Source organism: Oncorhynchus tshawytscha, unplaced genomic scaffold (genome assembly GCF_018296145.1).
Source record: "Oncorhynchus tshawytscha isolate Ot180627B unplaced genomic scaffold, Otsh_v2.0 Un_contig_3312_pilon_pilon, whole genome shotgun sequence".
Taxonomy (NCBI): Eukaryota; Metazoa; Chordata; class Actinopteri; order Salmoniformes; family Salmonidae; genus Oncorhynchus; species Oncorhynchus tshawytscha.
Genome location: NW_024609129.1, coordinates 10,001 through 25,000, shown reverse-complemented (window position 1 = coordinate 25,000; position 15,000 = coordinate 10,001). Strand labels below are relative to the sequence as shown.

Sequence of the window (15,000 nt, the reverse complement as noted above, 5' to 3'; positions counted from 1 at the left end):
TTCTGTGTTTGCTAGGGATGGAGAGACAGTGTGACATCAAATCAGGCCCCCTGAGGACTGGAGTTTCTGTGTTTGCTAGGGATGGAGAGACAGTGTGACATCAAATCAGGCCCCCTGAGGACTGGAGTTTCTGTGTTTGCTAGGGATGGAGAGACACTGTGACATCAAATCAGGCCCCCTGAGGACTGGAGTTTCTGTGTTTGCTAGGGATGGAGAGACAGTGTGACATCAAATCAGGCCCCCTGAGGACTGGAGTTTCTGTGTTTGCTAGGGAGGGAGAGACAGTGTGACATCAAATCAGGCCCCCTGAGGACTGGAGTTTCTGTGTTTGCTAGGGATGGAGAGACAGTGTGACATCAAATCCCCCTGAGGACTGGAGTTTCCCATCCTGGAGTTTCCCATCCCTGTTAGTGTTTGTATCTAGAGGTTATGATTGAACTGTCAAAGTGTTGTCCAGTCGTGGCCTGGAGTCTAGTGGTTGGGGTTGCTGCCTTATATAGGTCTACCATGTTGGGTTTGATTCTAGCCCTTCTGGCACAAATAACACCATGTCCAGATTGACTTGATGTACATTTTCTTGATAAGAAATGACCATACCAGACACTTTTGGATAAATAAATAGTGAACAAATTAAACAGTATACCAACATTATTTCCAATTCACACAAAGTGTCAGAGTAGCTTTACAGTGGTAAATAAAGAAATACTTGATATCTATTGTACAGAATGCTTCTAAAATAGATAATAGATAAATCACCTTTAGTCTGTTCAAAAGGACCAACCAGATGGCAAATGTATCTTTAAAGACTTTGTTTGGAAGCAGGACTAAGGTGGAGAAGGAAGAGGCTCAATCTCGCCCAAAATAAGCCCAAGGCGTTTCTATTCAATTCACAATAAAACCTTTTTTTTTTTTTTTACTAAAAATGTTTACACCAAGTGGATTTTTTTTTTGTTTCACTCAGAATGAACAGGCAAGTGATCCAACAGTCAAACAATCAGTACAGACAAATGTACCTATTAATCAAGTTACTAGTATGTAAATCAGACACATTTCACCATGGAGTTAAATTGATGTCAAAAGTATATATTTTTACTATTTTTGTGTGCGTTTTAGCTAAACCTAACACTTCTTTACTAACCTTAACCTTCTCCTCCTAACCTGCTACCTAAATTATCCTAACCACGAAAAGTAAATTTGTGACAAAAACAGTATCCCTTCTATACAAAACCAGATTGACCTTCCAACCATCCCTTCTCTCCTTTCCACTTCGAAGGGTATTTTCTTCTCTTGGCTGGTACAGTCTCCTCCCCCCTCAGTTTTGCCGTTACAAGCTGGAAATAAAAATAAAACGACACACACAAAAAAAAAATACAACCAGTCACTACAAACATACAGACAACTTAGTTGCCAGAGGGAAGGAAACAGCTCAGGGATTTCACCATGAGGCCAATGGTGATTATAAAACAGTTACAGAGTTAAATGCTGTGATAGGAGAAAACTGAGGATGGATAAACAACATTGTAGTTACTCCACAATATTAACCTAAATGACAGAGAGAAAAGAAGGAAGCCTGTACAGAATACAAATATTGCAAAACATCTATCCTGTTTGCAACGAGGCACTAAAGTAATACTATAAAAAATTGGCAAAGCAATTAACTTACTATGCTTGTAATTGTTAAGGACTGGTGAGTTTTTCAGGATAAAAACTTACAGAAAGGAGCTAAGCACAGGCAAAATCCTAGAGGAAAACCTGATTCAGTCTGCTTTCCACCAGACACTGGGGAGATTAATTCACCTTTCAGCAGGACAATAACCTAAAACACAAGGCCAAATCTGCACTGGAGTTATCAAGACAGTGAATGTTCCTGAAGTTTTGACTTAAATCTGCTTGATAAGAATCAAAATGTTGTCTGAATAATTGTAAAATACTGTACTATCCAGGTGTGCAAATCTTACCCAGAAAGAGTCACAGCTGTAATCGCTGCCATGGTGATTCTAACATGTGAATACATATTAAATGGGATATATTCAATACACTTGCAAAAAAATGTCTAAAAACATTATGGGGTGTTGTGTGTAGATGGGGACATTTTTATTTATTTCATCCATTTTGAATTCAGGCTGTAACAAGATGTGGAATAAGTCAAGTGGTATGAATACTTTCTGATCGCTCAACAGAAATGGGAAATGGGACTGTAATCGCTCAACGGACATGGGAAATGGGACTGTAATCGCTCAACAGAAATGCATTGGGAAATGGGACTGTAATCGCTCAACGGACATGGGAAATGGGACTGTAATCGCTCAACGGACATGGGAAATGGGACTGTAATCGCTCAACGGACATGGGAAATGGGACTGTAATCGCTCAAAGGACATGGGAAATGGGACTGTAATCGCTCAACGGACATGGGAAATGGGACTGTAATCGCTCAACAGACATGGGAAATGGGACTGTAATCGCTCAACGGACATGGGAAATGGGACTGTAATCGCTCAACAGACATGGGAAATGGGACTGTAATCGCTCAACAGACATGGGAAATGGGACTGTAATCGCTCAACGGACATGGGAAATGGGACTGTAATCACTCAACAGAAATGGGAAATGGGTCTAAACAGTGAAAGTGAAAGACTTTAATGAATAATTTGCAACACATCCAAACAGCCAACTGTTGTTGGGACGACTGGGAATTATCTCTTGACACTGTAGCAACCTAGGAGAGAAACAAACACATTATGACACTGTAGCAACCTAGGAGAGAAACAAACACATTATCACTATGCTTAAACCTGTCTTTCATGTTGGTGATGAAGAAATGCATCAGAGGACATAATGTTAAATTCAAATGTTTTTAATGATCAAAAATCACAACATTGTCTATCATCATTTTTTGGGACTGATGGCTAAAGGCTGCTAGCGCCAGTCAGGTTGTTGCTCGAGGACAGCGTACGTGAAAGAGTTTGACTGATGGCTAAAGGCTGCTAGCGCCAGTCAGGTTGTTGCTCGAGGACAGCGTACGTGAAAGAGTTTGACTGATGGCTAAAGGCTGCTAGCGCCAGTCAGGTTGTTGCTCGAGGACAGCGTACGTGAAAGAGAGTTTTTATTTATTTATTTGATTTATTTCACCTTTATTTAACCAGGTAGGCCAGTTGAGAACAAGTTCTCATTTACAATTGCGACCTGGCCAAGATAAAGCAAAGCAGTTTGACAGATACAATGACACAGAGTTACACATGGAGTAAAACAAACATACAGTCAATAATACAGTATAAACAAGTCTATATACAATGTGAGCAAATGAGGTGAGAAGGGAGGTAAAGGCAAAAAGGCCATGGTGGCAAAGTAAATACAATATAGCAAATTAAACACTGGAATGGTAGTTTTGCAATGGAAGAATGTGCAAAGTAGAAATAAAAATAATGGGGTGCAAAGGAGCAAAATAAATAAATAAATAAAAATTAAATACAGTTGGGAAAGAGGTAGTTGTTTGGGCTAAATTATAGGTGGGCTATGTACAGGTGCAGTAATCTGTGAGCTGCTCTGACAGTTGGTGCTTAAAGTAAGCGAGGGAGATAAGTGTTTCCAGTTTCAGAGATTTTTGTAGTTCGTTCCAGTCATTGGCAGCAGAGAACTGGAAGGAGAGGCGGCCAAAGAAAGAATTGGTTTTGGGGTGACTAGAGATATACCTGCTGGAGCGTGTGCTACAGGTGGGAGATGCTATGGTGACCAGCGAGCTGAGATAAGGGGGACTTTACCTAGCAGGGTCTTGTAGATGACATGGAGCCAGTGGGTTTGGCGACGAGTATGAAGCGAGGGCCAGCCAATGAGAGCGTACAGGTCGCAGGTCTCCGATTTGACACACTGAACTCTATCTGAGAAGTAGTTGGTGAACCAGGTGAGGCAGTCATTTGAGAAACCAAGGCTGTTGAGTCTGCCGATAAGAATGTGGTGAGTGACAGAGTTGAAAGCCTTGGTCCAGGTCAATGAATACAGCTGCACAGTATTGTCTCTTATCGATGGCAGTTAAGATATCATTTAGGACCTTGAGCGTGGCTGAGGTGCACCCATGACCAGCTCTGAATCCAGATTGCATAGCGGAGAAGGTACGGTGGGATTCGAAATGGTCGGTGATCTGTTTGTTAACTTTTGAAGACCTTAGAAAGGCAGGGTAGGATAGAAATAGGTCTGTAGCAGTTTGAGTCTGGAGTGTCTGCCCCTTTGAAGAGGGTGATGACCGCGGCAGCTTTCAATCTTTGGGAATCTCAGACGACACGAAAGAGAGGTTGAACAGACTGGTAGTAGGGGTTGCAACAATTTTGGCTGATGATTTTAGATAGAGAGGGTCCGGATTGTCTAGCCCGGCTGATTTGTAGGGATCCAGATTTTGCAGCTCTTTCAGAAGATGAGCTATCTGGATTTGGGTGAAGGAGAAATGGGGAGGCTTGAGCGAGTTGCTGTGGAGGGTGCAGGGCTGTTGACCAGGGTAGGGATGGCCAGGTGGAAAGCATGGCCAGTTGTAGAAAAATGCTTATTGAAATTCTCAATTATAATGGATTTATCAGTGGTGACAGTGTTTCCTAACATCAGTGCAGTGGGCAGCTGAGAGGAGATGCTCTTATTCTCCATGGACTTTACAGTGTCCCAGAACTTTTTGCAGTTTGTGCTGCAGGATGCAAATTTCTGTTTGAAAAAGCTAGCCTTTGCTTTGCTTTCCTAACTGCCTGTGTATATTGGTTCCTAATTTCCTGAAAAGTTGCATATTGCGGGGGCTATTCGATGCTAATCCCGTACGCCACAGGATGTTTTTGTGCTGGTCAAGGGCAGTCAAATCTGGAGTAAATTCTATTCCTGATTCGAAATTTTGGAATGGGGCATGCTTATTTAAGATGGTGAGGAGAGCACTTTTTAAGAATAACCAGGCATCTTCTACAGACGGGATGAGTGGATATCCTTCCAGGATACTCGGGCCAGGTCGATTAGAAAGGCCTGCTCGCTGAAATGTTTTAGGGAGCGTTTGACAGTGATGAGGGGTGTTCATTTGACCGCAGACCCATTAAGTATGCAAGCAATGAGGCAGTGATCTCTGAGATCCTGGTTGAAGACAGCAGAGGTGTATTTGGAGGGCAGGTTGGTTTGGATGATATGAAATTATGCAGAAGTCCAGGTAATTCGAAGGGTTCACATTATTTTCTTGTCACTGTAAATTCAATTTGTGTTTCACTTGATTTGGATAATCCCAAATCATATCTACAGATAGTTACTAGAATGTTGTTGAGCTAAATTGTATATTAATATGTTTTTAAATAACATAACATTCTTAGACTGTTAAACTGTACATTACAAACATTTTTGGGGTGGTTTTTTTCATGGAACGTTTTCTTAACTTTCTCGGGACAATTTAGGAACACAAATAGAATCATGAGGAAACCTGTTGGAAACGTTACGCTGAAGTACAGAAATTGCCACAGAAGAAGAAGGTTGTTACTTTATGTTCTCTGAACTATTTGAATAAAATTCCCAATGTCAAACCAGTTGGAGAACGTTCTACAACATGACCAAACATTTTTATTAAATATAACCATGTTTGACCTGTTAGGCAACATTCCGTTAATAAAGTAAATGAAATAAAAAATAACGTTTTTTGTTGTTTGTTGTGAAATTCCTTAAAAGGATGTTCCAAAGCCTAGCAACTATCCTGCACATTCCTAGAACGTTGTGGGAAGTTTGTAAAATAAACATAGGACAACCACACTCTCAACAAGCTCTAAGAAAACAATTGGTTTTACCGGCCATGTCCTCGGAGAAAGAGTTCCCATCTTACATGTATAACATGTATGACACGTTAAAGGTTTGCCCTTTACCTCCAGGAGGAAACATCCAGATTATCCCTTTCCCCTCTCTTTTACATTTGTCAACAATCGTTCTGTGATGGTTCAACATATCGCATGACTTTGTTTGTTGCTGCAACACGTCTGTGTGGTAAGTTGTTGAATTATTTTCGATAACATCAGAGGACAGTTGTGTTCTCTTGTTCTAATGTTTTTTTTTTTTTAATTGGTGGGGGTGAAATATGTCAAATTCGGCATCAACGGGTTATACGTCACAGTTTTGACTTGTTCTAATGAGACCATGTTGAGGGATTCGAGTGTTGCCTCATGGTTGTGACTACTTTTGGGTGCCCTATCTTGTGTGTTTCAGCGTATCTTCAGCTCTGTTTTCTGCCTCAAAAGAAAGTCTAAGAGAGAGAGAGAGAGGGAGAGAGAGGGGTGAGCTGCACCGCTAACGAGCAAGGCTTTGAGTGTGGTCTCCTTTCACCACAGCCATAGCCTCAGATGATGGGAGGAGAGGGGAGGGGGGCGGGGGACAGAGGGGTTGGATAGGGACTCTGGGTGAAGGAGGCGGGAGTCAGAGGAAGGTAGGGAGAGACCGAGACACACAGCATGGCTGGGGAAAGCTGTGTGTGTGTGTGTGTTTGTGTGTGTGTGTGTGAGTGAGCAGAAACAATGGCCCTCTCAGATTACATCTCTCAGTGTGAGCGCCGAGCGATAGGACAAGGGGGGGACTCTCCCACTGCCGACCCTCCTGCTCGCCTTGCTAGTCTCCCTGGCGTCTGATTGGTTTAGGCTGGGTATATATTTACACCACGGGTTTATCAAGCCTCACCACAACTTTCAAACTGTCCAGTCCTGGAGGATAGCAGAGGAGAAACACACACACCACGCTCTTTTACAAGAGGTTCTGGAAAACCGAGAGAGAAAGAGAGAGAAAGAGAGAGAGAAGGAGAGAAAGAGAGAGAGAAGGAAGAGAAAGAGAGAGAAGGAGAGAAAAGAGAGAGAGAAGGAGAGAGAAAGAGAGAGAGAAGGAGAGAGAGAGTCGCGGAAACTTTAGGACTTCTCGGTTTCTACTGAACCGTCCCACACCCTTCAGAGGTCAATGCTTTGCTTTGGGCATTCTGCTTGTCTTACCTCCATCTCTGAACACTGCTGCTTTTTAAAACCTTTAGCCTTTTCCTCGTTGTCTGTGTCGAGAAACACAAAAAGAACACAGACAGAAGTTAACACAACAACAACAACAACAACTAAACAGGAGTTTGTTTAAGCTGGAATGAATATATCTGAGTCTAGTTACTGTCGTGAGGCCAGTTCTCCACCAGGCCGGGACGGAGCCGGGGCTTCCATGGGTCTCTTCCCCAGTCCAGGCTCTGATCGTGGGCTAGGACCCTTCGACCAGACCCCCCTTTATGGAGGATCTAGAGATCGTGGTTCTGCTGGGGGCCGCACAGAGGCCAGGATAGGGGCCAGAGCTGAACCAGGGACAGGGGCAGGAAGTCCTGACTCGACCCACCCAGAAGCACCTTCCCTGGGCAGCGTTGAGGGGAAAGCAGGGGTGAGTCGAGGATCCGTCGGCCAATGAACGCCTTCATGGTTTGGGCTAAAAGACGAGAGGAAACGACTGGCCGTTCAGAACCCAGACCTCCACAATGCTGTCCTCAGCAAGATGCTGGGTAAGATATGACACACACACGCACACACACACACACACACACACACACACACACACACACACACACACACACACACACACACACACACACACACACACACACACACACACACACACACACACACAGTATTCAGGATGTTTTTTAGACTCATGACTGTGTGAAATATTAAAGCATATTTTTCTGTGGTGTTCTTAGGACGGTTTATGGGGTTGTGAATGTCCACAAACCACAATGAATCAGTGAAAATCAACTCTAATTGTTGGTAGGACTTTAGTTACTGTTGGTACTACATCTTGCTCAAGCCAAAACCACATGTAAAATGGTTGCATTGCTCAATATGCTTAACAAAATACGCATAGTTTTTCCCTGAGAGTAAAGAAGTAGATTTTTTTGAGTTAAGTTTGGCTTTAATCATGTAACAGCATCACTATCTACAATATTTAAAATAAATAATAAAAGAAATACTCAACCCAGAATAAGTTTTAGAGCTGCACAGATTATGTTTATGCAATTTACACACGAGGGGGATGTGGTATATGGCCAATATACCACGGCTAAGGGTTGTTCTTATGTACGACGCAACGCGGAGCGCCTGACACAGCCCTTAGCTGTTGTATATTGGCCATATACCACAAACTTATTGCTATTATAAACTGGTTGCTAACGTACTTAGAGCAGTAAAAATATATGTTTTGTCATACCCGTGGTATACGGTCTGATATACCACAGCTGTCAGCCAATCAGCATTCAGGACTCGAACCACCCAGTTTATGGTTGGATGTACACAACTGATATTAGCTAAATGTATGATGCCAATCATGTTGATTACGTTGGTAATGTTGATAATGATTATGATTATGATGCTCATTGTGCTATCGCTGGTAATAATTGTATTATTGACAACAATGTATGTATGTATATATATATATATATATATATATATGTGTGTGTGTTATTATCTTTAGGCCAGTCGTGGAAGGCCCTGACTACTCTGGACAAGCGTCCCTTCGTTGAGGAGGCCGAGAGACTCCGCCTCCAGCACCTGACGGACCACCCCAACTACAAGTACCGCCCCCGTCGCAAGAAACAGGCCAAAAAGCTCAAACGGGTGGAACCGGGGCTACTGCTCCACAGCCTAGCCCAGGGAGGGTCAGGGGTTCCTGGGGTAGGGGAGGGCTACGGTTATGGACATCCTCATCCACACCACCACCTTCTGCCTCCACTAGGCCACTTCAGGGACCTCCACACTGGGGACACACTGAGCTACGGACTGCCCACACCGGAGATGTCCCCTCTGGATTTGATGGAGGAGGGGGGTGGGGACGGAGGGGTGTTCTTTCCCCCTCACATGCAAGAGGACGTGGAGCTACATGGAACCTGGAGTAACTACCCCCATCACCACCACTATAACAGCCATCACCATGACACCCATAGCCATCCTCACAGCCACAGTCAGGGTCAGGGGCATAGTCAGGGTCAGGGTCAGGGTCAGGGTCATAGTCAGGGTCAGGGTCATAGTCAGGGTCAGGGGCAAAGTCAGGGTCAGGGGCATAGTCAGGGTCATAGTCAGGGTCAGGGTCATAGTCAGGGTCAGGGTCATAGTCAGGGTCAGGGGCATAGTCAGGGTCAGGGTCAGGGGCATAGTCAGGGTCATAGTCAGGGTCAGGGGCAAAGTCAGGGTCAGGGGCATAGTCAGGGTCAGGGGCAAAGTCAGGGTCATAGTCAGGGTCATAGTCAGGGTCATAGTCAGGGTCATAGTCAGGGGCAAAGTCAGGGTCATAGTCAGGGTCATAGTCAGGGTCATAGTCAGGGTCAGGGGCAAAGGGGTCATAATCACCATCTTAACCAGAGGGGCTCCCTGCTCTGTCGTCCTCCCCAGGAGAAAGGCCTCACCCAGGTTCCCGAGCCTACGAACACTCCCAGTCCTTACTCTTACCCCCAGGGCTCCTCTATAAGCCTGTCTGAGCCAGTCAATCCCCTCCAGTCCACCAGTAGTTCCTCTGTGTCCTCTGGTTACTATAGTTACCTGTACAATAACGTTGGACCAGACACCCCCAGGCCTCTCACCTGGGGCAGCTCTCTCCCCTCCCGAGTCCTCCTCTTCCTTGCTGGTCCCCACCTCCAACCCTAAACCTCAGGCCCTGGACTCGGTAGATCAGGCTGGGTCCAACCACGTAGGCCTGACGTCAGTTGAGTTCTGGACAGAAGTGGACCGCAATGAGTTTGACCAGTACCTCAGTGCTAACCGGACTCGTATGGAGGGGTATGGGAGTAACCTCGTTCCCGTTTCTAAATCCATGGAGGGGTATGGTAGTGTCCCCGTGTCGAAAGCTCTGGAGGGGTATACCAACGCACCCCTCTCTAAACCACTAGGGAGGATCTGTGAGGAGAGCCAGAGTAGTCCTCTCATCTCTGCTCTCGCTGATGCTAGTAGTGCTGTCTACTACGGTACCTGTATTACTGGGTAGACACCTTCCTGACTGATGTTAGTCATTGGCTGTGTGCCAGAGTCTAGTATGGTCTTAGGGCAGCCTACAAGACCTGTTGGTCAAATACAGTATGTTAAACATACTGTAATACTGGAGTGGGACTTGGTGTAATTTGCACTATGGAATAGGCCACAGAAGTGCAGAAGTGCAGACACTAAATTAAGGCAAGTACACCTAAAAATAAAATACATTTTTGAAAGCATTGGATTGGTGTACTTGACCCTGGTCTGCAGTTGACCTTTAAGGACTTCAGGGTAGGATTACTACAATGCATTATGGTCTACCACAGACCACTGCAGACCACTAAAGACTACAACAGACCACTGCAGACCACTACAGAACACTAAAGACTACAACAGACCACTGCAGACCACTACATAACACTAAAGACTACAACAGACCACTACAGACCACTACAGACCACTACAGACCACTAAAGAAAACAACAGACCACTGCAGACCACTACAGAACACTAAAGACTACAACAGACCACTACAGACCACTACAGACCACTGCAGACCACTACAGAACACTAAAGACTACAACAGACCACTACAGACCACTACAGACCACTACAGAACACAGAACACTAAAGACTACAACAGACCACTACAGACCACTACAGACCACTGCAGACCACTACAGACCACTACAGACCACTACAGAACACTACAGACCACTACAGACCACTACAGAACACTAAAGACTACAACAGACCACTACAGACCACTACAGACCACTGCAGACCACTACAGACTACTACAGACCACTACAGAACACTAAAGACTACAACAGACCACTACAGAACACTAAAGACTACTGAGCTCTTCTACTTACTGTCCAGACAGGCAGAACATTTATAATGATAAACTTTTTTCATTTTTAGTTATTGCCATTTTTTTTTATACAGTATTCCTTATTTCATGTTGTTTGTTTTATTTGTGTAGATCTTTATTGAATTATTTCGATGAAAAACTGTTTTATTTGCACTGGGTCACAAACATACGTATAGGAAGACCACCATGTTCCAAATCTTTCTAATGCAATATTGTTTTTGTACAATGTGAATTTATGAGGTCTGCAATGTTAGGAGACTAGGAGACTTTGTTTTTCAATTTTGTTTGTTTTTAAGGTTTTAATTGTATCTATTTACATCAAAACACTTGTTTATATTTTAATTTCCGTCACCACACATAAAAAAAAAGGGGAATCTGGGATTTAGGATGTCCATTTTAGGACATTTACATTAATGATATATAGCCGGTTGACCACTTTCTTGTTGTTTGAATCCCAGAATGCCTCTTTAAGAACCACGTTGATAAAAAGGTAAAAACTACCTTTGGTTAAAAGAAAAACATTTTTTTATTTTTTTAAATAATTTTACAACAAAAATAAAGTTAAATAAAACAAACACAACAGATTTCTTATTTGAAGAGGGCTTTTGTAAATGAATATATTGCGTTTTAAATAATTACAACAAAAAATTTATTTCAGTTATGTTCTTCAAGCACATTGCTCTGCACTTAAATCAATCAGGCAAAACAAAAGCAATATTTCATGCAGTATTTCATTGTAAATACAACATTGCTTTGACACAAAGACATTTTTTTTCTCAATGTTAAACTTTGGGTTGTTGTTTCTTTATTTGAAGAGGGCTTTTTGTAAATGAATATATTGCGTTTTAAATAATTTTACAACAAAAAAAATAAAGTTATTTCTAAGGATTTTTGATTTCCTGTTCTTCAGTTAGGTTCAGATTTCACATTTTAGTTCCGGTGTTATTTTTAGCTTATTCAAGTCTAGTCTACATTAGACATGCTCGTGGTGATATTTTTAGGTTATTCTAGTCTACATTAGACAAGCTCGTGGTGATATTTTTAGGTTATTCTAGTCTACATTAGACAAGCTAGTGGTGATATTTTTAGGTTATTCTAGTCTACATTAGACAAGCTAGTGGTGATAATTCACTTCAATCTAGTCAGAGTGTTTTGTGGTTGACACAACATGTTGTTGTCACTTTGAATCTCAAACAGACAGACAGACAGACAGACAGACAGACAGACAGACAGACAGACAGACAGACAGACAGACAGACAGACAGACAGACAGACAGAGACAGACAGACAGACAGACAGACAGACAATCTCTCCACTGTGTAACCTTTAAGCCGACTGAACGTCTGAATCCATCCTGGTGGAGTTCTGATCACCACTATATTACTTTGGCGCATGAACCTGTTTTTCCCCCAAATCGCTGACTGAAAGAAAAAAATTCTAACAAGAATGAAACAACAGAACGCAAACGACTGAGTCCCAAATTGCACCCTGTTCCCTATGCGTCCTGGTCGACAGTGTTGCCCTGTTCCCTATGCATCCTGGTCGACAGTGTTGCCCTGTTCCCTATGCGTCCTGGTCGACAGTGTTGCCCTGTTCCCTATGCGTCCTGGTCGACAGTGTTGCCCTGTTCCCTATGCGTCCTGGTCGACAGTGTTGCCCTGTTCCCTATGCGTCCTGGTCGACAGGTCGACAGTGTTGCCCTGTTCCCTATGCGTCCTGGTCGACAGTGTTGCCCTGTTCCCTATGCGTCCTGGTCGACAGTGTTGCCCTGTTCCTATGCGTCCTGGTCGACAGTGTTGCCCTGTTCTCTATGGGTCCTGGTCGACAGTGTTGCCCTGTTCTCTATGGGTCCTGGTCGACAGTGTTGCCCTGTTTTCTATGGGTCCTGGTGTTCTGACAGTGTTGCCCTGTTCTCTATGGGTCCTGGTCGACAGTGTTGACCTGTTCTCTATGGGTCCTGGTCGACAGTGTTGCCTTGTTCTCTATAGGTCCTGGTCGACCGTGTTGCCCTGTTCTCTATGGGTCCTGGTCGACAGTGTTGCCCTGTTCTCTATGGGTCCTGGTCGACAGTGTTGCCTTGTTCTCTATAGGTCCTGGTCGACCGTGTTGCCCTGTTCTCTATGGGTCCTGGTCGACAGTGTTGCCCTGTTTTCTATGGGCCCTGGTCGACAGTGTTGCCCCGTTCTCTATGGGTCCTGGTCAACAGTGTTGCCCCGTTCTCTATGGGTCCTGGTCAACAGTGTTGCCCTGTTCTCTATGGGTCCTGGTCGACAGTGTTGCCCTGTTCTCTATGGGTCCTGGTCGACAATGTTGCCCTGTTCTCTATGGGTCCTGGTCGACAGTGTTGCCCTGTTCTCTATGGGTCCTGGTCGACAGTGTTGCCCTGTTTTCTATGGGTCCTGGTCGACAGTGTTGCCCTGTTCTCTATGGATCCTGGTCGACAGTGTTGCCCTGTTCTCTATGGGTCCTGGTCGACAGTGTTGCCCTGTTCTCTATGGGTCCTGGTCGACAGTGTTGCCCTGTTCTCTATGGGTCCTGGTCGACATTGTTGCCCTGTTCTGTATGGGTCCTGGTTGACAGTGTTGCCCTGTTCTCTATGTGTCCTGGTAGACAGTGTTGCCCTGTTTTCTATGGCTCCTGGTCGACAGTGTAGCCCTGTTCTCTATGGGTCCTGGTCGACAGTGTTGCCCTGTTTTCTATGGGTCCTGGTCGACAGTGTCGCCCTGTTCTCTATGGGTCCTGGTCGACAGTGTTGCCCTGTTCTCTATGGGACCTGATCGACAGTGTTGCCCTGTTCTCTATGGGTCAAGGTCGACAGTGTTGCCCTGTTTTCTATGGGTCCTGGTCGACAGTGTTGCCCTGTTCTCTATGGGTCCTGGTCGACAGTGTTGACCTGTTCTCTATGGGTCCTGGTCGACAGTGTTGCCTTGTTCTCTATAGGTCCTGGTCGACCGTGTTGCCCTGTTCTCTATGGGTCCTGGTCGACAGTGTTGCCCTGTTTTCTATGGGCCCTGGTCGACAGTGTTGCCCCGTTCTCTATGGGTCCTGGTCAACAGTTTTGCCCCCGTTCTCTATGGGTCCTGGTCAACAGTGTTGCCCTGTTCTCTATGGGTCCTGGTCGACAGTGTTGCCCTGTTTTCTATGGGTCCTGGTCGACAGTGTTGCCCTGTTTTCTATGGGTCCTGGTCGACAGTGTTGCCCTGTTTTCTATGGGTCCTGGTCGACAGTGTTGCCCGGTTCTCTATGGGTCCTTGTCGACAGTGTTTCATTAAGAAGGTGCCATTTGGGAGAAAGATATAATGTTTCTCGCCTCGCGGCTCTCTCTTTACTCAGGGAGAGAAGGAAAGTAGATCAAAAGAGAAGTAGTTTTTTTTTTTATTGTTTCCATAACACTCAATTATCTTTTGGATTAGAGAAAAAGAGAGTTGGATTTCTTAATAAGTTACGAGGATCTAACTGTTAAAATGTGTCTCGTTTTTAAAATATTTGTTATGTCAGCATTTAGGCTGTACTTAATGTTGTGTGTATTGTGTTTCTGCGTTCCAAGGGATCTCTTGGTGACATAACTGGCAATGACCACACTTTGGACGGTCCAACAAACTGCTGGGATGTGTGTGTGTGTGTGTTGTCCTCATAGCGATCATGGAAGCAACAGTGTTTGGTGGGGTCGCTGTGAAATGGAGGGTAGGTCCAGAAATGGAGGGTAGGTCCAGGGTGTGGTGGGGTCGCTGTGAAATGGAGGGTAGGTCCAGTGTGTGGTGGGGTCGCTGTGAAATGGAGGGTAGGTCCAGTGTGTGGTTGGGTCGCTGTGAAATGGAGGGTAGGTCCAGGGTGTGGTGGGGTCGCTATGAAATGGAGGGTAGGTCCAGGGTGTGGTGGGGTCGCTGTGAAATGGAGGGTAGGTCCAGTGTGTGGTGGGGTTGCTTTGAAATGGAGGGTAGGTCCAGGGTGTGGCTGGATCGCTGTGAAATGGAGGGTAGGTCCAGTGTGTGGCTGGATCGCTGTGAAATGGAGGGTAGGTCCAGTGTGTGGTTGGGTCGCTGTGAAATGGAGGGTTGGTCCAGTGTGTGGTGGGGTCGCTGTGAAATGGAGGGTAGGTCCAGGGTGTGGTGGGGTCGCTGTGAAATGGAGGGTAGGTCCAGTGTGTGGTGGGGTCGCTGTGAA

General features: G+C 44.9%; 1 protein-coding gene and 1 pseudogene across 1 annotated transcript in view; one reads left to right on the top strand and one right to left on the bottom strand.

Annotated features, from left to right (window-relative positions):
• Positions 1-7,110: 7,110 nt before the first annotated feature.
• Positions 7,111-10,578, top strand: LOC112241898 (annotated as a pseudogene).
• Positions 10,579-14,476: 3,898 nt separating this feature from the next.
• LOC121844315 (carboxypeptidase Y-like) overlaps positions 14,477-15,000 on the bottom strand; it is a gene marked incomplete at its 5' end in the record, with an annotated part of 749 nt that continues 225 nt past the window's right edge. Inside the window, one exon of the mRNA XM_042314251.1 lies at positions 14,477-15,000. This exon is cut by the window's right edge and continues 225 nt beyond it. Coding sequence (XP_042170185.1) covers positions 14,477-15,000 — 524 coding nt within the window.